We start from the raw sequence: 25,267 nt of genomic DNA, 5'->3' as shown, positions 1-25,267 counted from the left end.
TCACATAATGATTTTCACATAGAGCCTACTTTTCACGATATTGATAGCCCGAGGATGTTCGTGACTCTCTAGAAAATGTAAACGTGCAAAAATGTAACAGCCTAAAGTTAAAGTAAAACGTTTATTTTAATTTTATTGTAATATCAAGAGAATAAAAGACGCAAAAAGATGATAAGTCGGGAGCGTGATCTTTCTAGTCGCATAAAAATGATTTGTAATGATCAGCAATTTGTCGTTGCAATACATACAAGATGAACACTCGGCCATTCGTTTCCATCGACTTTAAAATGCGCGATATATCGCGCAGTAGATATCATCGAGACAACGTGGAGCAGAGAAAGTTACATTCTCTCATTCATTAAAATTTACGAATCGAATCACAATTTCGTAGAAGAAATAGTGTAAAATTAACCAGTTACGTTCCACAAAATTTACGATAAGGTCGTTCACAGATATATCGTTGTTAAGCGAAATCGGAAAATACAATAAAATGAAAAATTTTCCGAAGCAAATAGCTCTTCTTGAAGCTTCTACCGCTGTTTAACGTCGTTCGTCCATTCTTAATACGATTAATAATAATCAAATCGCGGCAATGTAATCGAGCCCGAGTAACTGTTTACCAAATATGAACGCCAATAGACGCCAACGAACGCCCAAATAATTTGATTGGACGTGCTGTTATCAACGTTTGACCCTCATACTGTGTCTTAGCGATAATAAGTCACGTGGGGATGCGCGAGAGTTATTAACCCTGTCGTAATATAGCGAAGATTTTAATATTGGTAGAGCAACAAAATGATGATAATTCGAGTATGATCTTTGCTCCAAGAAAGGCAAGAAACTCGTTGAAACGTTAGTATCTGTGAAAAATTGTGTTCGATCGCAAGAGCATGGAAGAAACTTGTCTTCTCTCCAAAGATTTCTAGTTAAAATAGAAACGAATTTCCAATTAAGCGAGTCAAAACGCTATAGAGAACGAATCAACACGTACGTTAGTTCGGCCCACTTGAGATGTAGCGATGCTTTACTACTCGGTAAGTGGATATTGGCTTTGTCATTATGGAAATCGCGTTTGTCCGCGTTTCTTCTCGTTTCATCGCTTGAAACCATTCTTTCCGATTAAAATTACACGCTCGTTGTTATCCAAACGAATTTGATTTCGTGACAGGAAATTTGTTCGAAGAAGATTGTATATTTATTTATAAGTTGCGGGAGAATTTTAATGGAAATTCACGTTGCAGGCACGAGTACGACAAAACTGTGATCAATCTTACATGGATTCCACTTATCCAATAGCGAGAACGAGCCGATCTGCGATTTGTATTTGCGTCCATGCTTCCTTAACAAACGTAACGGAAAGATTTTACGAAAATAACAACGTGCAGAATTCACGATCACCTTACGGGTGGAAGAAACGGGTAGAGATAAGCAATAGACGAGAATGGCCCTGGACTTTTTCGCCGGATGTGTGGGAGGTAGATAATTCGCTTCGTTCAATTTCATTTGCATTTTTTCTTAATGCTGCTACAATCTCGAAATTTTTATGTGCCAATCTCACTTTTGTTTCGACGATTAAATTTTTTGTAAGAGACTGGAGACTTTCACGTCCCGAATTATCACATTTAACAACGCGTTTCTAAACTTTTGAGTAGAAATCGCGTGCAAAAGAATTTCTTTTCTTATACGCGATGTCGTCGTTGAATAACGTTAAGCGTGTACAACGAATCTTGCAAAAAGACGAAAATCTTTCGAATAAAATGAATATTTACGAGCGACTATAAAATTATAAAAATAATGCCGCTAGAGGATAACAAACAATCTACGGTCTTCGATGTACAACGTGTCGAACGATTATAATTCTCGTCGTAAAAACGATCGTTACGATTGCTTTCATTGATAATTTGTTAGCTTTGCGCAGAAGAGAATGTAACGTATGTGATTGAATTTTATCGGCGGATAAAAGGTTGGTGACGGGAGGCGAGAATAAGAATGGCGAACATTTTTATTTTTCTTCCATTTCTTTCACGATTAAAATATCTTCGTTTCGCCGAATAATCTATACAATAACCATAGAATAAAATGTTGCAGGAAAAATACAAGCGTGAAATAATTTGTTTTAGGGTGCGCCGGTATTGTGGTGGGATATCCTTTGGACACGATCAAAGTGCACATGCAAACGCAAGACTATCGCAACCCGAAGTACAAAGGCAACTGGGATTGCTTTCGGACGTTACTCGCAAAAGAATCGGTATTTTATACACGCAAATCAAGAAACTAACGATCGAAGGATAGCACTGATCGCAAGAATAGTCAGAGACGAATATTTTTTAATAACATAAAGTGAAGTAAAAACTGTTAACAGCTATTAGCTACTGTTAAGATACGATTGGAATTAATTCTCGTCGTACGATAAATCGATCGATCATCAAATTTTAATACAATTCTCGAGTTCCAATCGATACGACTAATTGTTCTAGGTAGCAGGACTTTACCGGGGTATGTCGTCTCCGCTGGCAGGCGTGGCATTGGTGAACGCCGTGATCTTTGGCGTCTACGGTCAAACCCAAAAATACATACCCGATCCTGCCTCGTTGACCTCCTACTTCGCCGCTGGTGCCTTAGCAGGGATTGTTCAAAGTCCCATTTGCAGTCCCATTGAACTAGCAAAAACACGTATGCAACTGCAAGCCTCCGCCGCTCGATTCTCAGGTCCGCTGCAATGTCTCAAACACGCGTACACGCGCGAAGGATACCGCGGCGTATTCAAAGGCTTGAACGTCACGTTACTCAGAGAAGCTCCAAGTTTCGGTGTCTACTTCCTCGTGTACGAAGCTTTGACCAAAATGCCGGATAACGTTCCTGTTTCGACGCCGCGCATGTTGTTAGCCGGAGGACTGGCTGGCACCGCTTCTTGGGTGATCTCTTATCCTCTGGACGTGATCAAATCCCGAATTCAAGCAGATGGAAATCGTTACGCCGGATTGATCGACTGTGTGAGACAGTCGGTGAAAACGGAAGGATACTCTTGCCTGTACAGAGGACTCAGCTCGACCATCGTCAGGGCGTTTCCAACAAATGCCGTGACGTTCACCGCAGTCATGTGGACTTTCCGACTGTTGGGTCGAGAGAACGTGGAAACGAAGAAAGAAGAAGAACAGATATCGATGGAATCGATCGGCGAGAGTCTGGATATGCGCGAACCCTTCTTGGAACAGTGGAACAATTTTTTAACCAGCGTGTCCAGAAGAATGGCGACTCGTGGATTACCATATTCCACGTTGTCGATGACGTCCACGGACGAGTTGAAGCTAGAGTGGTCCGTCCAGTACAAGGATAACGAGAAATGGACAAAGGAAGGGGTCAAGTGCGGGGAACAAACTCGAGGAGACAAATTTGGCAGAGAAGAGGATGAGAAACCGACGACATCCAAGGAGGATGTCGAAAATTCGAAAGAACTTGTTGAGAAGAAAGTGGACAGAACTGTAAGACGCTAAACACGATTTTCTGAGTTTCAGAAATCTTAGAAATGTACTAGTTTTATAAACAAAACTGACGAAAGTACCGATGAAAATATATCGTTGAGAGGTGATATGTGACGTAATTCGACTGACTCTCGAGAATTTATTTTATTTTTATATTCGTGTTATGATTTTGTTTGTTGTTGTTGTTGTTGCCGTCGTCGTCGTTGTTGTTGTTATTGTTGTTGCTGTTGCTGCTGCCGTTATCCAGCAACCATTTTTCTCAAATAATTTTCCTCGAAATAAAGAGCTTCGAACCGCTCCATGAACGTTAACCTTATCGTGTTTAATGGATTTCAACGTGACATTATCTTTGATATATACGTATGAAATTCCAAAAAGCATCGACCTACGACTAAATTCCCACTATTACATATCTTCGTCTTACATATTTCGTCAAATATCTCTTTTCCATATTCGTAAATTATTTCCTCGGTTGTCGCACATTTATCGAAATCGCGCGCTAAATATTTCCATAAATGAATTAAAAGCCGGTTTACAAGCCCGATCTTCCTACTATAATATAACTATCTTGAATCTTGCCATCAAAGTGCTCATTTGTTAGAAGACAGTCCTAGACTGAACGGCGGACATGTAAGACCTATGTCACAGCCAGAGGCGACATTTACTCTCTTTTAAAATCACACAAAATAGTTTGTATCTGTCTGCCACCCATCTCCTCCGCTCCACTCCGCATCGTTTCCCTTCTTTTTTTTAAATCTTCATCGTACAATTTCTGGTCTTCGAGTCCGTCCGTCCACGTGTCAGAATCATTTTTGACACATACGAAATTGCAACGCGTACAAGTATCAGTCAAAGACATTTTCCACTACAATCGGTACCGAATCGTAACTCGACCGTCGATTACGATCAATAGTATTTGCTCGATCGAGTTTCGAAGAGTAAAAATCGTAAAAATTGCACCGTCTAATCGATAAAAATCATTGCCAAGCACTGGAAACTCTAACCTCTTGGACGATTTGAAAATTAACCAAGTGACCGGTATTCTTCGTTTCACAGGTATGATCACGATTATTCGTTAGTTAATCGATAAAGAAACTAATTCGATTATACGATCAATGACAATTTTAGACGATTCGTAACGAACGAACGAACGGATCAAACGTTCGTCTCGGTAAATTACTTTTCATTATCGTGAATTACCTTACTTACTTCTATATCAATTGTCTACTATTTAAAAAGAAATACGAAAAGTATTCAAGGGATGGAAATCGTTAATCGTTAAAATAAAAGATACGATTAGAAAATTTTCAAGCGTCGCACGATCGTCGGAACTGGATAAAGTGTTTCTCCACCTTTGTCGTCGCGGATCCTCGAACAGATTCGTGGCCGAATTTTGAGGAAATTTGATATGGATGTAGACTCGAACGACAACAGCAGGGATATCGATTTGCACGAAACCAACACGCAACGACTGATTGCCGAAAGCGGTGGCCGATGTATGAGCACGCAAGCGATGCAATCGCTTTACGACTTCCGACAAAACAACCTTCTCTGCGACGCGGTCTTAAGGCTCGAAGATGGAGGCGTGTTTCCGATTCACCGTGCCATTTTGTCAGCTTGCAGTCCGTATTTTAGGTCTCTATAATTGCACACAATATGCTACCATATTACGTATTATGTATTTTTTAATATCGTATCGATCATTTGTAGAACTTTATTCACGACCACGTTGCACTCGCGCGAGAAAACCGACGTGCTTCTGCCTGGTGTCAGTAGCAATATGATGAATCTGCTTCTCGAATACGCGTACTTGCGTTCCATCAACGTAAATAACGAGAACGTGTGTCAGCTGCTGGTCACCGCCGATTACCTAAATATTCTCGGCGTTCTCGATTTCTGTTGCGAGTATCTCAAACAAAATCTAGCGCCGGAGAATTGCATCAGCATCATGAGGTTCGCAAGGGAACATTTCTGCAAAGGATTGGAAAACAGCGCGTATCGTTACGTTATGAGACATTTTGTACAGGTCATTACGCTTTCGTTACTTTGTTAAGATTCTTCCATAGCGCCTGATGACGCTTTTAACTTTGATAACGTTCACGCGGCCCTTTACCTTTTCCTTTCGACAAATTGACAAATGTCTGCGATCTTTCTCTTGGGAAATAAAATATTTCGTTCTAAAGGAAAAAAGTGTAGCGACGTTACTGGTGAGTCGTATCAAAATTGAATGTCGTCAGTGACATAATAAAATTAGTATTTTATACTCGATCGATTCTTCGGCTTTTTGTCCTTATCGTCCGCGAACTCGGCGTAACAAACAATCACAGCGACGGTTCGATTCGATGCAGGTAGCTCAACGAAGCGAGGAAATTCTCGACTTACCGATCGAAGAGCTAACCGCTCTGATCGGAGCCGACGAACTCAATGTTAAGAGCGAGGACACGGTTTGGGAACTGGTATTAAAATGGATCGACTACGATCCTCAATCTCGAAAAGAATTTATCGTCGATCTGATGAAGAATATTCGCCTTGGCCTCTTGGATACGCAATTTTTTCTCGAAAATGTTAAAGATCATCCGTATGTTACTGGAAACGAAGCCTGTCGACCCATCATTATCGAAACCTTGAAATTCTTGTACGATTTGGAGATTATTACACAAAAGGATGGAGAGGTACCAACGCCGAAAATAGCGCGACCGAGAGTTCCCCATGAAATACTGTTCGCTATAGGTGGATGGAGTGGCAGAAGTCCTACAAATTTCATAGAAACCTACGATACCAGAGCGGATCGATGGGTCAAGGTAGATATTTCATTAAGTTGAAGTAGATTACGCTTTTAAATAACAGTTGTTAGGTCGTTTCGCGTTTAACGAGGAAATAATCGTAACTATGTAAAATGATGAAAAAATAAAGGTGGAAGAAGTAGATCCGATCGGACCTCGTGCGTATCATGGAACTGCGGTGGTCGGTTTTAATATTTACGTGATCGGTGGTTTCGACGGTGCAGACTATTTCAACAGTTGTCGTTGCTTCAACGCTGTCACTAAAATATGGAGAGAAGTCGCTCCGATGAACGCCAGAAGGTTACAAAGATCAAATTTGAAAACTAAACTGTATAAAAAACGTTCGATTCCCTTCTAACGGATGTGTTCGATCGTGAAATTTTGTCAAAAATTTCCACACGATGAATATCTTCTCGAACAAATTATCTGAAATCTTAGGTGTTACGTTAGCGTTGCCGTACTCAACGATCTAATTTACGCGATGGGAGGATACGACGGATATTATCGACAAAGCACCGCGGAACGTTACAACTATAAGACGAACCAATGGTCCTTGATAGCACCCATGAATTGTCAAAGATCGGATGCCAGTGCAACTACTTTGAATGGTACGACTCCGTCTTAATCGCTTTCTTTCTGCCCTATACATACATAGCTAATCTAACTAATACTAACTATCGCTACTAATATAGACAAAATTTACATCACGGGCGGTTTCAATGGCCACGAATGTTTAAATTCCGCCGAGGTGTACGATCCAGAAACCAATCAGTGGACTATGATAGCTCCGATGAGATCGCGTAGGAGTGGAGTATCCTGTATAGCTTATCACAACAACGTATACGTTATTGGTAATCATTCAAATCCTTATCAAAAGAATTCTTTTCTGCGCATTTCTTACCGATTGAATGGCAATTCATTTTTCTAGGGGGTTTCAATGGAATATCAAGAATGTGCAGCGGAGAGAAATACAACCCTGCGACGGATATTTGGAGCCCGATCCCTGATATGTACAATTCGCGTAGTAATTTCGCGATCGAAGTGATCGACGACATGATTTTTGCCATTGGTGGATTCAACGGTGTTACCACGATATATCACGTCGAGTGTTACGACGAAAAAACGAACGAGTGGTGAGGATACGAAAATTCTTTTAAATCGTTCTAATCTTGTTTCTCTTCTCTTCGTATATTTGCGTTGAACAGATTTGCCACCATAATCTGTATAAATGGAATTCTGAACACAAATTATTGCTCTTGATGTGCCTTTAAAAAGAAGATATTTTCCTCTGATCACATTTTTTATTTTATTCACGCGCGAATGGATACCTCGGAGTCGATCGCTGCTTCTTCGAAAGTGTCGAACCTTTAAAAAGTGTCGTTATAGATTCTTTCTCGAGAAAATGAGAGGCAGAAAATCGTGTAAAAATAGCGACGACGATGTTACGCTCGTTATGCCCTCTTTACTTTCTATCGTTACAAATTTCTATCGTTAGAAATTCGGAATTTTCATACCATGTATTAAGAGTCTGGTTCGTTCAACTATCTGATTCGATCGCTTCCTACAGGTACGAAGCAACAGACATGAACGTATATCGTTCAGCGTTATCAGCCTGCGTAATCATGGGTTTACCAAACGTAAACGACTACATTCATAAACACCGTGAACGTTTGATGGAGGAGAAACGACAGAAACTGTTAGCATTGGAAGTTCACCGCAGTCAACATCAACCTCAACAAGATCAAATCCAGCAAAATAGCGAAAATTCTTTCAACAACGAGATACCCACACCACCACCGATGCCTCAAAATACTAGTTCCAGCAACGAGAATCGACAAAATTAACGATAAAGATTTAAGGAAATATTTATAGGACTATAGGTTTTACGGTCAGTCGAACGGACGATAATCGAAGTAATGGAACAACGAATGTTCAAAACGATTTAATTAGCCTACGATTATGTTGGAAGAAAATGCTAACGCGATTGATGGCATCCGTATTAACAAGAGAACGTTTTACAGATTTTATATCTTCAATTTGTTGAGAGTAATGCTGGCAAATGTCGAGGATGAAACAATCTCATTTTTTTCGATTTCGAAATGTCTCTTTTAATATAATCGTAGTCTCCTTGCAAATTTCCGGTGGTAGAGTAAATCTTAAACGTGATCCTAAAGATCCTAAAGACGAGAAAATGTAACGATTATGAAAGATTTACATAGCGTAAAATATCCTGTTGTTAACGATAAAAAAAAGGGATAGCTTTTTGAAATGGAATTTTAGAATCGATAGCATGCTTGTTAAAACAGGATAATATTTTCAGATTCGTGTTTACCGGAGTTTGTTAACCGACATGTGTTTTATTTTTTTATACGAGACATATTTTTATTGCCTGTTTTTGTGATGCAATTTTTTTACCAAGTTTATTGAACGATTGTATACATACAAACGAATTATATGTGTGCGTGAGAAAGCCAATTCTAATAAAGAGAAAGGCACGATCTACGATATATATTTTTAAAGTCGATGAAGAATATCGACTAAAACTGCTGAAATGGAACTTTACAACGATCAATAAAAAGAAATTAACAAACAAATTACGCAGCTTTTACTTTGTATCGATGTTTCTGTGTTTTTCAAAAATCGTTCATATTGATCGAAACAGCTGTTTCTCTCTTTTTTTTTTTATCAATTGCTATACAAGTGTTTTTAGATTGTGCTCAAATTAAAAGAATTTGTAATTATAGATAAAATCATATAACGCTTTCGTGATCTATGTAATTCGGACATATACTTTTTCCATATCTCATCAAATTTAAGAACTGGTTTCAAAAAATTAAGTAAGCGCTTACGTCTGTTACAATATTAGATACCTGTTGTTCAATATGCACACACATATATATGTTTTATATTTCCGTGATTTTTGTTCGTTTATATAAAACTCCTTGTAGAACGTAACGCAAACTATTTTGTTTGTAGTTTGTGCGCAAAAATATATTATATATCTGTAACTAATTCTGGGACATTTGGAAGTAGTATATCTAGGAACTTTTCGTTGTTTGTTGGTCAGTATGAATTGTGAAACGTGTTATATTTGTTAAAGAGTAAAGAGCGAGACTATGTTCGACGTGTGTTCGACGCTGAACGATAGGGAATAAGTAGAGTTACGAAGTAGTTGTCAAAAGTTTAATTACCGTTTGCGGACTTCGATGTGCTGTAAATTATACAAATCGGTGACAGAATGGCGAAGTAAAGTTGCAAATGGAAAATGGCGAAAGTCGTGAAAGTATCCGAATCGCTACCTACCGTTCTGATTTGTGAATATTGTACTAACCTTACGTTCAAGCAAATAGAAGATTTCATAAGGTGGGTCCACCTGTCCCTGATCTATTTGTCATAAAAAATATCTTGTAAAAAATGGCTCTAACTTTGGTGCATTTTTAATAACCTGGACAGTACAAATCATTTAAAATTCTCGATAAGTTTTGTACACGTATTGTATCGTACTTAACTTGTATCTAAATCGCATGAAAAATTAATTATATCGCTCGCGGATCCGAATATAGATTTTATAAAATAAATTACACACCCAGAAAGTATAATATAGCAACAAATGAACTACTCGGAAACTGAACTGATCAATTTCAATTTCTGAAAACTTTTTAATTTTGATACTTCTTAAAATACACGCGATTAATGTTTAATTTTTCAAACACTAAGCGATTGACCGTAATTTGGTTGATTAGTTTGGCTTCTGTACAACTTAAACGTTAAATGTTATTAACCGCCAGTATGTAATTTGATTTCAGACATTTAAGAGATCAGCATTGTTCTAGGGAAGGAGGTTCGTTTGTGTGCCTTTATGGTTATAATGGAGTATGCACTAGTCTTCCTGTGGAAGGTGTTTCTGACAAAGATTATATAGCACATGCTACTAAGCACGCAACGATGCAACAACAACGTAAAAGCAACGGTCAATTGTCAGAGCCTTCTTCCTCATGGACTGTGTATTCCGCAGCACAGAATTTACCAGCTGTTTTAAATGATCCTTTCAAAGGAAAACAAAGTAACTTTTTAACTCGTACTTGGGGAGACGGATTCGTAGAGAAAGTCGATATACCTAAAAGTCCTTACCTTCCTGAAATCACGATGCAACATTTTGAATCATATTTAAAGAAAATTACAAGGGTAATTAATACATATGCTTAAAAGTGATATACTTATTCCACCGAAATATAACTAATCTAAAGATCGTCTTTATTACAGAGATACCGAAAACATTCTCGTATGAATTCAAATGCCAATAAATCGACTACGCCTAACGAGTTGTTACAAAATTTCCCAAGTTTAAGAAAAGTTAAATCTTTAGGTAAATATAGTATTTATATAAATATTATAATGAAATAGCGATATTTTTTTTTTTTTGTTACATGATATAGAATTCTTAAATTGAAAATTTACAGATCAAATGCAATTTGATTTATCTAATATCCCAAAAATCTTCTTGATACCTAATTTGGATCTTTCTCAGAAAGATAATTTTTATGCTGTATTTCCATTTGCCAAAAATGGATTATTAAATGAGGATTCTAATATAGTTCTGAATGTAAAACAAATGCAAGAGAAGGTATACCAGTGATATTAAATATTGCATAAAATACAAGAATTAAAATCAATAATGTATTTTAAATTTGTTTGTGGAATAGCTAAGTCATTATTTAGATGTTGTTGAAGTTAGAATAGCAGAGCAAGTTGCTTCCAAATCTCAAGCATTTTTCCATGCTATGACTTCTCACGACGCCCTAATGGAGCAACTTACACAAACTATCACAGTTTTGAAAGCCCTTAGAAAAAATATACACCAAGTTGATAAGCATCTAGTCAATGATTCTTTGGAAATTTTAAGGTGAATTATCAAATTATTTGACGTTTCACGGTATTATATCAATTTTTATTTGGATATATTTCTAGGTTGGAACGAGCGAGATCTAATCGATTATTGGTTCAAGAAAAGCTGAAACTTATGGCTACGGTACACCAAAGTCAACCAATGATACAACTGTTGTTATCTACACCCGATTATGTTGCAGCCTTAGATCTCATTGCTACAACACAAGAAATACTTTTACAGGAATTGAATGGAGTACATAGTTTTAGGTATATTTATATAAATAAATATTCTGCTAATAAGATAAATATATACATGTGCATATATATAGATATATATATATATTTATATATATATGTCTTATTTACCTTTTTTCTGTCTTGCTTAGACATTTAAGCTCTCAATTGACAGAAATGGAAAAACTTGTTGATAAAATGTTATCTACAGAATTTCAAAGATATGCAACTGCAGATTTAAACAGACCATTAGGCGAGGAAAATACAGTTTTGGATGGTGTAAGTATATGTAAAATTTTTACAAATTTTACATACTTAGTTTGTAGCAAACAAACCTTCATGCATCTCTTCCCAGTGAGATCATTTGTACATCCTCAACGAACAGGATAAACTTGTTTCCATCATTTCTGGTCTCCTACGGCAAAAACATTTTCAATTTGTGGATACTTACAAAGAGGAAGCTGTAACAACGGTCCGAGCTGTAACAAAACAGAGGGTCATAGAAGCTTTAGCAGCGAGTGATTGTTGCAGTGATCAACAAGCTGCAGCTTTAGAAGTTGGTGGACTTTCCCTCGCGGAAAGATTGACATTACTTCACAATGCTATACAATCTTTAACATTCCTCTTGTTACGAGTTAAGGTATATACTACATCATATTTTGAAAATTATTCTTTAATAAAATATAATCTTTTGACACAATACACATTCCTAGGCTGTTCACGATGTAATGCGAGATACAGTAGACTTAGCGGCAGGCCGAGTACGTGACGGATCATTCGATGATACGATTCCCGATTGCTTATTAACTCAAGCAGAACATTCGCGAGTAACGATAAAACTCAATGATATGATAACTTCGATTTGTGATTATTGTCATGAGCGAATGGGAAATCTGCTTTCTGCAGGTACAAATGATAAAGATAGATTACAAAGCGAAAAAGAGAAACTAAACAATGAAAATTCAAATAATAAACAAGAAGAAAAAGAATATCAAAATTGGAATGATAAATCATCATGGTTGAGCAAAAGGGCAACAACAGCTCAAGTATGTCAACTAGCCAATTTAGTTGAAGAGTTTACAGAAACTTGCGAGAAACTCTGTGGTAAACAATGCACAGGTTTACGATCTGCGTTTAAGGTGTGTGCTGCTTATATATAAATTATATTTTATAACTTATAGTTTCTAATATAATATTTTTTATAGGCACAAGCAGGTAAATTCATTCAAAGATTTCATACTGAGCTTAAGACAAAGCTTACCCTTTTATTAGAATCTGAGCGGTGGAAACAAGCTGATGTACCACCAGAATTTCAGTCATTAGTAACATATGTATATGAAAACAAAGCTTTTCCACCGAATCTATTTAAAGTTGATGATAAAGTCAAGAAGGATAATGTCCAAAACTTCATTATGATAGAAGATGAAAAATATGCCATTGTTGGTACAGCTTTAATGCTTATACAAATGATACACGAATATTGCAGGTAACATTTTAATTCTACATCTATGAATATTTTGTGAAACGCTCATTGAAATTTTATTTTTAGAACTGGCAGTGAACTGATAGCTTTATCAGGAACAATTGGAAGACATTTAGCTGAATTACTGCGGCATTACAATTCACGTTGTTGTCAACTTGTCCTTGGAGCTGGAGCAATGCAAGTTGCTGGTTTAAAGACTATTACTAGTACAATACTTGTATTAGCAGCACGAAGTTTGAAACTAATTTTGTGGTTTATGCCTTATGTTAAATCACACTTTCAAAGTAAGTTGATTCTTACTTAGCATTCAACTTACGTTACGATTATGATATTAATACTAGAATTTTCTTCTAGCGTTTGCAGAACAAAAACCTGGTCGTGGACTTGGTGCATCTAGTATAAGCGGTGGCGTTGCATTACTGGATAGCGTTGAAAAAGATATCCGTGCACATGTGAAAGAAATTGAAAGCAAAATTCTTACTATTGTCGACAATCTACTAGGTGGTCAAATATCAAAATGGACTGCAAGACCACCAGTACCATCAAAATCATTTAGAAATATTTCTAGGTAACCATTACACGATTCAATTATTTTATTATAACTATAATTACTATACATCTGAAATTTCTAATTACAGTTATTTAATGAAATTACACGAAGCAGTTTCTGGAATTCTTCCAGCAGTTGAAGTACAAACTCTATATCGTACAGTAAATATATCCTTCAAAGAAAAACTTAGAGAACAATTAGTCAAAATGAATATAGTGAATAACGGTGGTCCACAGCATGGTGTAGTCACATCTGAACTTACATTTTATCTAGAGGCATTACGAAAATTAAAAGTGTTACCAACTAATGAATTAGATGACAATTGGATGAGTGATATATGGACCAGATAACATGCAGAGCGCGTGATATATTGCATAATAGAAGCAATGAAATATTGTAGAAAAAGGTGACTAATCTTTATTACAGTCTTCCTTCACATGCGTTACATCTCAGTGATTATTAACGTTTTGACGGATTTTTAAAAATGTGGCTTGTATTGAAATTATCCATATAAATATGTCTAATTATTTTATTTATAAGGTTGTATGGAATACAAGATTATGGTTTGATAATATTAATATGTGTATGTATATACATATATATAATATATTCTTATATAAATATATATATGTATATATATATATATGAAGAATTAACAAGCAGCATTTTTATAAAATGCTCTATTCAATATTTTAAAAATATGTGTAAATAATAATCGGTTTTGTTTAAAAAAATATGATATTACTTGTATTGTTTGTTGACATCTCAATACAAATTGTAAGTTAACAAGATTACTAATATTCGATTACACATATTTTGCGTCTCCCAAGTAATCTTATATGCCATAGTGTTCAAATATAAAATTTCATATGTAAGTATGAATAACTACACAAAGAAATCTATACAAATAGTAGAAAATTATTTTCTTCCATACCAATAAGATTAAATATACGAAGTTTATTTGCAATTGAATACAATAGTAAGCATGTCAGAAATTTGTTATTAATGAAATGATTCAAATGAATTGAATTTAGCATGTACGCAAAAGTAAGCATGCAGTAGAAGGACCAAGATAGGTACTAAATTACTTGTTCATTTTTTCCATAACTATTCATGCGTTATTTGGATATCTTTTATTCTTCAAAATTAGAATTTTTTTTAAATATAATATTACAGAATAAGAAATTAGAAATTTATACATTTTGTTAATGAAACGTATCAAGACCTAAAATATGCATAAGAATAATGAAAGATGAAATATGACTGCTTTTATTGCTGTGTTCATTACTCGAACTGATTATAAAGAGTACGTTGACAGATAGATTGCGACAATGATTATTTAAACATTTTTATATATAGCATACTGTTCACATTAATCTGTTTTTATTGACAGATTATTGAATGACTAATTTCTAAATAGTAAGCATATCTTACTGTTGAACATATTCTTTATTAGAATATATTAATATGGGGATTTTTATCAAAGTTTTTGAAATACCCTGTCTCTCATATTCTTTTTTGCATATGAATGTATATGTATATGCAACAAACGTATATATCATAAAACTACAATTGCAAAAACCTAAGTAATAACTTGCAAAAAGATTAAAAAATACTCCATTTCAAGTAACGTTTAATTTCTTATCACGTGTGTTTATTTCTATTCAAAGATACTGAAAAGAATTATAAATTACAGCTTAATTACATTGTAATGGGGATTTTATAATGGATTGTAAATATTTCTTTCAACCTCATAACCAAAGATAAGGTTACTAATAGCTAATATTCTTCAGTTACTAATAAATTATACAGTTACGATGTGGCAGGCTTATATGACTTTCTGAAATTATGTTTGTTTAGAGTAGTTTTAATTTATTATAAATATCTGGTATATGGTGCATTCCGTTATTAACTTCATCTAGTCCATTTTGTACATAAATAAAGACACTACAATAATTTCTTGTATTTTTCTAATTCATAAACAATTTATTTAAAGAAAAAAGCAAAAGCATTGTGGTATAATAGAGACACCTAAAACAAGTTTCTCTAACAAAAGAAATTTTAAATTAGCAAGAAAGTGACCGCGATTAATTAATGTAAAAAGTAATCTTGTAAATTTAATCGTCGAAATTCGTGATGCCTTGTTGGATATGTATGTAGAAATAAGAAAATATAACTACTTCAATATATAACATATTAAACGTCTTCATTTCGCCAGATAAAAGGAAATCTTGAATTTTATTTATCTATCAATTTTATGAATGAAACATTCCATTGCTCAGTTGCTATAACAACGAAAATCAAAACATTTTCATAACCTATCTAAGTACAGAACGATATAGAAAATATACTTACATCACTGTGCGATTATTATAATATTTGTAAACATTTGTTCGAAATCTTTGGGTCAAAAATAAAATGACAGATCAAAATTCGTATGTATCTATTAATATGTACATATACTGCAAGTTATTAACATTTACGTTAACTTGAAATATTTTAATTATATATTTTTAAAATGTCGAATATTTTGTACATTTATGAACACTAATGCAGACAATGAAAATACATAGATATTACGTGGTTATGTTTTAGCGAACAAAATGTTAGAGATCACGCTTTGCGTCTTTGTTTAGAAGAAGAGCAACACCGTAAGACTAATCCAATTGAAACACATGAACGTTCATTTATCATTGTTGGTAGCAAGAGGGTCGTATGTAATAAATTGATTAAAACTATTAAATAATGATCTATCGATAAAAATTACGTACTTATAATTATGAAGAAGAAATATGTATTCTTAGGGTAAAACTACGATCGTACATCGATTTCTCGAAAAAGATGAGGCACCGAAACCAACTATCGCGATGGATTATTCTTTTGGACGTAAAGCTGGGAAGAGTTTAGTAAGTTTTCATTTATTTTATGATACCATATCATTCAAATAACAAATAAGTATGAAATTAAGTATACAAATTTCGAATAATGTTTAGAGAAAGTTAAAATTAAATTAATTGAATAGAAAATAAATAAGAAATATATCAGTCGTATACGTTACAGCGCAGAAAGTATCATTTATTCGCAAGAATCAGTTAAGAATATTTCATTCACTAAAATATAAATAATCATAGTATATCAATAATTAAAATAACAAATCGAAAATGTATTTAGAAACAGTAGAAATAAAAAAAGACAAAACATGTTATTATGTAACTGTGTACACACGTTATGACGATGACGACAAATATTTAACTGTATCTTTATTTCTTGTTTAATTCTTATTATCGGCGCAGATAAAAAATATCGTGCATGTTTGGGAAGTAGGACATTTAACTTCTTCATTAGTATCAGCCGCAATGACAGGTTCGTCTTTGACTCATTCTCCTCATCATGTCACGGTATTGATTATGTTGGATTTATCGCAACCGGAGATTTTATGGACCACTTTCGAAGAAGCTTTCTCGGTAGTTCGAAATGCAATGAAAATGAGTTATGACGATAAAATAATTCAGGAACTCAAACAACAGCGTATTAAAGAACGAAAAAAAGCGGTGGAAAGAGAAGTCGATCCATTTCCGATGAAACTTTGCCTTATTGGTGGAAAATATGATCAATTTAAGGTATCTTAAGCATATTTTCCAATGTAAAATATATCGTTATAGATGGTTATTAAATTGAAAACTATTACGAAATAATAAATTATCTAACGATTTTGAAATAGGATTTAAGTTTGGATAAAATAGAATTAGTTGGGAAAATATTAAGAGCTACAGCTCACGTTTTAGGCGCAGGACTCTATTATCATTCTGCAAAAGATAAATCTTTATTACGAAGAACTAAAGACTTGTTATCTCACTATGGATTTGGTATTCAATTTTCGTAAGTTTCTATACTGATTATCAAAATAATAGTTATATATTTTGATGTTGCAAAGTTTTGACATTGAATCGATATACTTTGCCTTTTCTTGAAAATTACAAATCAGCGATACCAAGTGCACAGATTTTGAGAAGCCATTAGCGATATCTGCCGGTGCAGACTCCCTCTCGTCGATCGATTTGCAATTTCCTCAAACCAGACCTTCGGCTATCTTAGATACCATCAAACAGATTTACGTTACTCGTATACCGCAAGAGTCAAGAAGCAACGAAATTATTCTGGAGGATCCAAGTAACGACCCCAACTTTAATGAACCGATCATCGACAGATTACGAGCTCAGAGAGAAGAGGTATCACTGAGTAATTTAATTTATACGTTGCAAGGAAGGAGAGAATTTGTTTTTCTTTTTTAATTTTTTTAAACAGGATTTTTCTCTTCCAAGATTAATATCTTAAATGGCTGTCTATTGCAATCTTATTACGGTCTTTAGCTTAATTTTACTAATACTATTCATCCAAGAAACTGAAAGTAATTTATTTGTAGGAAATCAATATTCTACTTCACGATATGTTGGAAGGACGAATACCTCAAATTCCTATTCCGGATCCATCATAGAATTAGATAACCTGTGTGTCGTCATATGGATTTATCACAAGTACATGTAAAAAGGGGAAGAGATCTTTCGAGCGAAAGAAATCCCCCTAATGCATGTTTGTCACGTACTTGATCTTATTGAGATTGAAAGAAATCTCCGACAAGCGAAAAATTTCAGTTTACCTAGTTTGTATTTAACATGTTACTATCTGAAAATCTTATTTTACTCAAAAGGCTTATTTTACATTTTTACGTTTACATCAACGTAGAATCTACAAAATCCTGCTTGCGACATTGTGCTCTTTCTAGTTCACATGTTAAGCTATACTACAAGAGGCATGAATGCCTACAATGGTAACGTCGATAAGGCTTACGATAAAGTGTATTTATCGCGTTTAAAAAGAGTTATGGTATAGATTCTTGTACAAGTAATCGTACGATGATTCTACTGAGTTTAATATTCTTGTACGAGCAAAATATTCAAAAATATTAATATTAGTAATCGATGAATCTATTAAATCGATATTTGTAACTAGCTATGTGTATATATATCAATTAAAGTACTTTTATTCCTGAATATGCATATTATGGTTTCTAATAAGCGATTATTTTAAAATTCAAATGTTTTGTCGAAGAATGGTCATACGAAATTTTATGAATATACAGAATTACGACGAATGAATCCATTAATAAATTATTCGTCTACTAGATGAAAAATATCTTAAATTCGCCGTAATATTAACACTAATTTAACGACACGGTATTAAAGTTGTTTCACTGGAACTTACTTTCATCGAAATAAAACGACTGATCTTCCTCGAAATCAATCATTCAAATCATACGATTTCGATTCTCCGTAGCGATGAAATTACCCATACTCGTGTCATCGCGCACGCGTCTGTTGTTTCGCCCTTTCCCAACAGCGGTTCACCGTGAAATCGAAGGGAGTATAGGGTATAGGGTATAGCGAGAACGAGAGCGTAGGGGAAAGGTGGGGAGGGTGTCGTCGCACGGTTCCCGATTTCTAGCGACAGTGGAGTAGTGCGCTGATAAGAGCAGCGGCGGCGAACGGTGACGCGTGCGCGCTGCGGTGCGATGCGCATGCGCCTCGAGGTACACGGGTCGCTCCCGATACGCGGATAGTCGGAGTCGAGAGTTTACGAAAACGGGATCCGACTGGGGGGGTTTTCGCTGCGTCGCGGGCCTCTCGCTTTCTGGCCTCGGTTTCCTCAGTGAAAATGCCGCTGTGATAGAGGCGCGCGCGGTGCCGTGTGCTCTGTCCGGGCTTGTCGCGCCCCTGCAACGAGCCAACAGTGTCAACTGTCCACACCAAATTTTATTGCGTTAGTGGTTCCACCGATTCGCGACTGTTATCTTCCCGGCGCTTTTCCCTCCCTCGCTGTCTCCTCTGTCTTTCTCTTTCGTTCTACTCTACTGCTTTTTCCACCTCGTGCATTCTATCCTTCTGGTTATTCGCGCGTTTTTTTACTATCTCGCAAACCATAGATCGGTCGCGCTCTGTGTGTCCCCACCTTCACGAAACGATACCGCAAGATTTGACACTGGAAGATCGTGACAGTGTAGAAGTGTCGCACGAGTTTCGTAATCGTTTGTTAACGGAGTTGCACCGACGATTCGAACAGGTGAGTTGAAAAAACAAGATCGACATGGTGTCGGTGTCAGTGATTGGCTCCTCCCAGATCAGTGTCGTTGATCGTTACACCTGTCACTGCGAATCAGGCTTCGGTAATTCGATCGTGTCGAATCGATAAAACCAAGAATTGATGGTTGGTTCTCGTCCGACCGACACGATGTTCGAAATGTATATCGCGGTGATCATAGACCGCCCCCTCCTGCTACTGCTTCTCGCGATTATCGATTCCGGTGTGAACGCGCCCTGTCTGGACAGTTATCTGGTCGTCCTTCTTGCACGCATCTTTCTTATTTGCGGGATTAAGTTTTTTCAATGATCAATATCGGCCCGCATAAATACAATACTGCTTCGCTAACTGGTCACGAGTAGGGACCTTATCTGGCTATTTATCGAGGAAGGTATACTTTTAATAACGACTAATTGACATAGACGTCAAAGGCTCCATCAAAGTCGACGTACAGGCTAGATAATGTGGTTAGATTTCGTTTCAAGACACAAACATTTTTTCAGTAAATAAGTCGGTGAAATTCTAAAAGACCACTTTTCAGGTTCGGAGAAAACATTCCCTTGGCGCTGCAGTAGAATTCAATTTATCTAAACTCGTTACACGACAAACAATTCATATAATTAGAGTTTGCCAATTCTTCCATCGTTCTTTCGTCATTCTTTGTTCAAATAATAGAAATTCACGGCCAGGTACATAAACGAATTCGACCGACAGTAGTTTGGTTAATCGAGCACTAAGTACGTTCTCGTCCGAATAAGTGCGCTTCTATTCTACTAAATATCACTTACACGGCCGATGCGTTCTTTCGTAGTTTCATGTGCGTGCGGAGAAAGCATAGAGGGTTCCCTAATCGCGTTCGCGAACGCGTGTTAACAGTTTAAGCGTGATTTTGGTACCGTAACTCACGAGCAGAAGGTAACGAGTCTTTAATGAGAATTAATTACACGCATCGTGACGACTGAGTTATCGCGAGAGTGTTTCGAATGTTTATATGTATTGATAGCGGTGCTCTATATGCAAGTGTACATTGTACATATACGCATATAATATACCGGTGGAGAAATTTATTTCCGAATTTGTACACTCTGTGTCTGAACATGCTTGTCTGGGAGATGCTGATCAATCACTGGCGTGTCAACTTATTCTGCTATTCTCTGATTCACTGATTTATACGGAAGTATGTAGATTGGAAATCTAACTTAATTATATTATATACGTATGATAGGACGAGACGCATCGTATGCGAAATTACATATCTGGCATGGAAATGATGAGATCGTATGTACAATATAATATGACTAAACGTTTGATGTTAAATATCGCGAAACGTTTGATATTTTTATTAAACGTCTGAATTGTACAGGTGATGGAATCTTTTAAGTAATCGATCGCGATCGACCCATTGGATCATATTTAGAACTATAAAAAGATTAAGATGACAATATAAAAGTGTCTAGTATAAAAGTATCTATATATATATATAGAATCGAGCGATAAGTTATGCAGAATGTTGAAGATTTCGAAATATTATCTCGTATTTGGACGCATGGGACGCATTGCGCCCAAAATCACGTATCACAGCGATGGAAGCTGAATAAAATTTTGACCCAAGAATTTTAACTATCTTAATTGTTATTTTAGTCATTTCTTTCTCTGCGTCCTGTGCAGAAGTGAAAAACTATCTGTTCCAAAAAATAAGTCTATAATTCCAAATATGGGTTGTATAATACGTAAAAGGTATTGCATTTGTGCTTGCATAAGAAGTAGCTATACCAGCCTAATATCAGAAATGTTTGTTGCATCTTTAGTCAGATAAATATAGCGTGCATTACAATGTCGAATCGGTCGATATACAGACCTATTGCTAACTTTTCTCAGTAGGTACTGTGCTCGACGTTCAATTATAACTCCTTATTGATTGCTCAAACTATACACTACAGGAGCAAAGCATTAGTTATTTGTAACAAAGTGGACGACGCGTAAAAAGATAAAAAAAAACTCTACGTAACGAAATTATCATACCCAAGTGACGAATTAATTCCTGTTTCGCAGCTAATAAATTAACATGAATTGAAAATAGGTTGACTTCAAACTGACATAGTTAATAGAAAAGCAACTATTACTTTCTGTTCGTGAAAAAGAGTCACGAGAATTAGCGAGAAATAAAAATTGTCCACGAAATCGGGTCAAGATCTGATCAAAATCTTGAGTAATAGATCCATGTTAAAGCAACGTGTATATATTTTTCACAGTTCCAGTTCCACCAAAAGAGGTACAGCTGCCATTTAGTCTATGCCTCGTTTACTTCCTACGTTCCCTTACTTTATCACATTTCGAATTTGTTTCTTTGCTTTACTCAAAAATTTCTCGCTCCACTACCCGCTAAGAACTACCAAGGATGCGTTAGCCTATGAGATCAGGATGAAGATAGCTATCGGACGAAGATTTCATTTTGCAAACTGTTTGTATCTTTTATTGAACAAATTTAAATTTGGTAGATTGTAACCAGTGGATAAGATCTTATCGGAGCCAGAAGCTAAATACACTTAACATCTTTTACGAGACGAACTACAGCACTCTGTGGGAGCATTGATATCTGAAAAACCAAAGATATAAAATACATTTGCATACGGGAGCGTTGTACAAGCAAAAATTAGCGAATAAAGACAAAAACGTTTCTCGTCGACGGTATTACTTTGATACGCAGCTGAAAATTACGCTACTAAAATGTTTATTACGTGAATCAAATTAACCTTTGAAACTTAAACGACTCCACTATACTACATGCTACAACATGTTAAGAATAGATAGTAAATCTAGTTTGTAACAAGAGTTGTTTCGGTGCTAAGCGATACTTAATATGCCTGCCTTTCGCAAAGGAATAATTTACGAGTGGTCGTGATAAAGGAGAGAAACTAGCGGTAATTACGAAAGGAAGCCTCTCTGAATCTGACCGAAGATGGCAGTGAGAAAGGTAGATAACCGAAGGATACCGAAACTTATTTCTTAATCTTATCTCGTTGTATTAATCATAGTCGTGTTGGTTCGATTTCGATTAGCGTTATGATCTTCTTTGTTCGTTTCTGGAAAGTAATTGTGTCGACAAATATTCAGATAGGTTTCATTTTTACGTATAACGTAGTTTACAACAGAGAGAGAGTGTTGAAAACGAAGAGCAAAAAATTTGAAATATATTTTATATATTTATAATACATAATATATATTCGAAGTATATAATTTGGTAACTCTATAGATAAAATGAGTTACATGAGGACATATAGCACAATTGAAATAAACGATCAAGTCAATTTATTGCTTACGAAACTAACATTTTTCGCATATCATTCAGAGTACTGTAGTTATTTCAAAACAGAGCGCATGCAATTTTATTGAAATTACGACACTCAAAGAACAATGTGAGTCGCGTTAGTCTCACATTATCTATTGGGCATTAATATTTATATCTTCGACTATACATATCAACTACCGCATAAAGTATGTAACGAAATATAATTATAGGTATGTTTACTATATTAAAACGATAGAGTTCCCATGAAATCTTCTCTTATTACCGAGAATATTCGCACGTAGTATCAGTTATTCGTCAGTCTTTAAGAAAGTTGTTACAAAAGATTATTAATGTTCGTTGTTCTTGTCCAAGGGACGAATTTGGATGATTTAGAACTTCTTGTGATATTGTTTATTAATAATACCGATATAGCTTCGATATAGCGTTAAAATCTTAGCGTTATTCCTGAAAAGATTCAAACATTGGTGAAACGACATTTCATGCGCATCGATTTGATATTACGTAATCGTAACATCAAGATATAAGAAATTGTAAGGACTCTCACGCAAGCTGTTTCTCAGAGCAGCGCAAAATTTTCTCGCGATTCGTGCGTTGATTTAACGAATAATCGATGAAAGGTCCGATAACGATCTTGCTGGGTAACTACGGATAAATTGAACAAATACTTCCAACAGACTGTAGGGCACGTAGATACGTGTGTGTGCCACGTGGCAACCGGGTCAATTGTATTCCATAACGAAGCAAATGCTCGTTATCCTCCGAACAATTCGATCATTGTCCTAGGGAACGCTTTGAAAACGTGGAACGTGCGTCTGACACTTTAAGGATGAGTTTTTCGAGCAACGTAGGTTGCATTGTATCGTAAAAATGTTTATCCCTTAATTATAGACAATTCATCTCTGGAAGAAATATGAATTTTTATTTCATTAGTACAGTGCAGCGATGAAATTTTAGGATTTGAGTACCTCCGGTTGTAAAAAACCAATATAAAAAATAAATATACCTACACAGACGTATCGTTGGACAAAATAGTTGTAGTAATAATCAATGACTGTGTATTCATAACAGAGATTAAACCGAAAATGTAGGTAGAATTGTTCGTCCCTTCGATGTCTTAAGTTTGCCTTTTGTCTCGACGCTTCCTTAGCCTACGATCCAATTAGATAGGCCATGCTATTGTCCTTCGAAGGTTTATTAATTCTACGTCCAATTGTACGAAGTTCGAACCTCGACTCTTCGAACTTCAAGCTGTGTATTCCATAAATATGCAGGAAATGCGCTTATGTATATTATCTCATTATCATATCACGTATATTATCGTTTTATTTCATCTTTTGCCCCGTTTCCCCTTTTTCTTTTTGCTTAGAAGATCGACTCATTATTTGTATTCTATTACGCGTGGTAATTAGAGATAGCCATAATCCACCGGAACGATATATATATATATATATATATATATATATATATATATAGGTATGATCGATTATTATTATCGTGTAATTAGCATAGCATAGAAGTATCGGCGACTTACGTAAAATACGTAATATAATAAAATATACGTGTATTTGCATAATTACACGCAGTGTATTAAAAAGTTTTTCTAAAAGGGAAGCTAAAAAGGTAAAGGTAGTTGAAAGGAAAGAGAAATATTTGTTTGTTTCCATATTTCTGAAAGAAGCTACATTTGCATTGTTTTAATTCCATCAAGTCGAAATGTTTCGTTCACGGAATTCACGCCACGATCATCTTCTCGCTGCGCCGTGGAAAAATTTCATAAGCCGAGTATGCAGTTTGTCGCTGTTTTATCGTGTTCAACGAAAAGATTGTCGCTGTCAAAGACCTTCTTTAATAATCACAGCTGAAAACATCGCGTCGGCCGTGTCTTCGCATATTTGCCATAGCTTCGTACAAATTAAAGCAGGACTCGGGCTCAAGTTCATCCCTTTTGTACGTAGCAATGGGCGCATTCGTGTGTGTTCGCACGATAATTTCAGATGCACGTTGCTCGCGACAGTGTCTTTACTGTACACGTGACATTTATTATGCCAACGTACTTCCTCTGTTTGTGTGTCAGACGACACTGGTATTCGTGACGAACTGCAATGCAGACGATTGCGGTATCGCCATATCAGAGACCTGCCGATGCGAAAACTTTGTGAATCAGCTAGCTCCGCTAGACCTCGCAATTAACGCGAATTCACCATGATCACTTCAGTATCGAAATAGAAGGACTGGCGTGCTTTCATGCGAATTACGCGATCGATGGTCTCAAGGAGATTAGACTTATTTATGAAAGTTCCAACTTTTCGTATTTTATTAACAGACTATTTGTAGATATTAACCGGTTGACCGATATATATATATATGGTATTTAATCGTATTGCAAATCATCAAGTATCCATC

The 25,267-nt window shown here is 35.8% G+C and overlaps 5 protein-coding genes across 9 annotated transcripts in view; all 5 read left to right on the top strand.

Annotated features, from left to right (window-relative positions):
- Positions 1 to 116: 116 nt before the first annotated feature.
- Positions 117 to 3,793, top strand: LOC126865556 (mitochondrial basic amino acids transporter-like). Of its 3 annotated transcripts, XM_050618214.1 has the most exons (4): positions 117 to 1,034; positions 1,242 to 1,475; positions 2,121 to 2,248; positions 2,478 to 3,793. In XM_050618214.1, the coding sequence occupies exons 2-4, from the start codon at positions 1,442 to 1,444 to the stop codon at positions 3,492 to 3,494; spliced, it is 1,179 nt and encodes a 392-aa protein (XP_050474171.1). In that variant the 5' UTR covers positions 117 to 1,034; positions 1,242 to 1,441; the 3' UTR covers positions 3,495 to 3,793. The 3 variants fall into 3 exon arrangements, with proteins under 3 accessions (XP_050474171.1, XP_050474172.1, XP_050474173.1); XM_050618215.1 differs by lacking the exons at positions 117 to 1,034; positions 1,242 to 1,475 and having other exon boundaries at positions 2,206 to 2,340; XM_050618216.1 differs by lacking the exons at positions 117 to 1,034; positions 1,242 to 1,475; positions 2,121 to 2,248 and adding an exon at positions 2,302 to 2,345.
- An 85-nt stretch (positions 3,794 to 3,878) lies between these two features.
- On the top strand, positions 3,879 to 8,855 carry LOC126865562 (kelch-like protein 10). Its single transcript, XM_050618227.1, is given in 7 exon segments — positions 3,879 to 5,508; positions 5,831 to 6,283; positions 6,396 to 6,565; positions 6,704 to 6,873; positions 6,958 to 7,116; positions 7,194 to 7,398; positions 7,833 to 8,855. Coding segments are annotated over 7 exon segments (2,052 nt in total). The 5' UTR covers positions 3,879 to 4,890; the 3' UTR covers positions 8,110 to 8,855.
- Positions 8,856 to 9,341: 486 nt separating this feature from the next.
- On the top strand, positions 9,342 to 15,375 carry LOC126865711 (vacuolar protein sorting-associated protein 54). Its single transcript, XM_050618540.1, has 13 exons — positions 9,342 to 9,628; positions 10,072 to 10,450; positions 10,529 to 10,631; positions 10,726 to 10,889; positions 10,969 to 11,168; positions 11,234 to 11,419; positions 11,539 to 11,665; positions 11,772 to 12,026; positions 12,100 to 12,525; positions 12,592 to 12,872; positions 12,936 to 13,153; positions 13,224 to 13,437; positions 13,508 to 15,375. The coding sequence occupies exons 1-13, from the start codon at positions 9,531 to 9,533 to the stop codon at positions 13,767 to 13,769; spliced, it is 2,913 nt and encodes a 970-aa protein (XP_050474497.1). The 5' UTR covers positions 9,342 to 9,530; the 3' UTR covers positions 13,770 to 15,375.
- Positions 13,677 to 18,470, top strand: LOC126865717 (cytoplasmic dynein 2 light intermediate chain 1). 2 transcript variants are annotated; one of them, XM_050618558.1, is made up of 7 exons: positions 13,677 to 13,825; positions 16,015 to 16,132; positions 16,224 to 16,325; positions 16,713 to 17,039; positions 17,141 to 17,298; positions 17,405 to 17,648; positions 17,843 to 18,470. In XM_050618558.1, the coding sequence occupies exons 1-7, from the start codon at positions 13,806 to 13,808 to the stop codon at positions 17,912 to 17,914; spliced, it is 1,041 nt and encodes a 346-aa protein (XP_050474515.1). In that variant the 5' UTR covers positions 13,677 to 13,805; the 3' UTR covers positions 17,915 to 18,470. The 2 variants fall into 2 exon arrangements, with proteins under 2 accessions (XP_050474515.1, XP_050474516.1); XM_050618559.1 differs by lacking the exon at positions 13,677 to 13,825 and adding an exon at positions 15,708 to 15,854.
- Positions 18,471 to 19,147: 677 nt separating this feature from the next.
- LOC126865713 (protein numb) overlaps positions 19,148 to 25,267 on the top strand; it is a 59,103-nt gene continuing 52,983 nt past the window's right edge. Inside the window, exon 1 of one of the 2 annotated variants that reach the window (XM_050618547.1) lies at positions 19,148 to 19,536. The gene's annotated coding sequence lies outside the window, so the exon portion shown is untranslated. The remainder of the gene's footprint in view (positions 19,537 to 25,267) is intronic. The other variant, XM_050618546.1, reaches the window with a different exon arrangement.

Source organism: Bombus huntii, chromosome 5, assembly GCF_024542735.1.
Source record: "Bombus huntii isolate Logan2020A chromosome 5, iyBomHunt1.1, whole genome shotgun sequence".
Taxonomy (NCBI): Eukaryota; Metazoa; Arthropoda; class Insecta; order Hymenoptera; family Apidae; genus Bombus; species Bombus huntii.
This window is presented reverse-complemented; position numbering and strand designations above follow the sequence as displayed.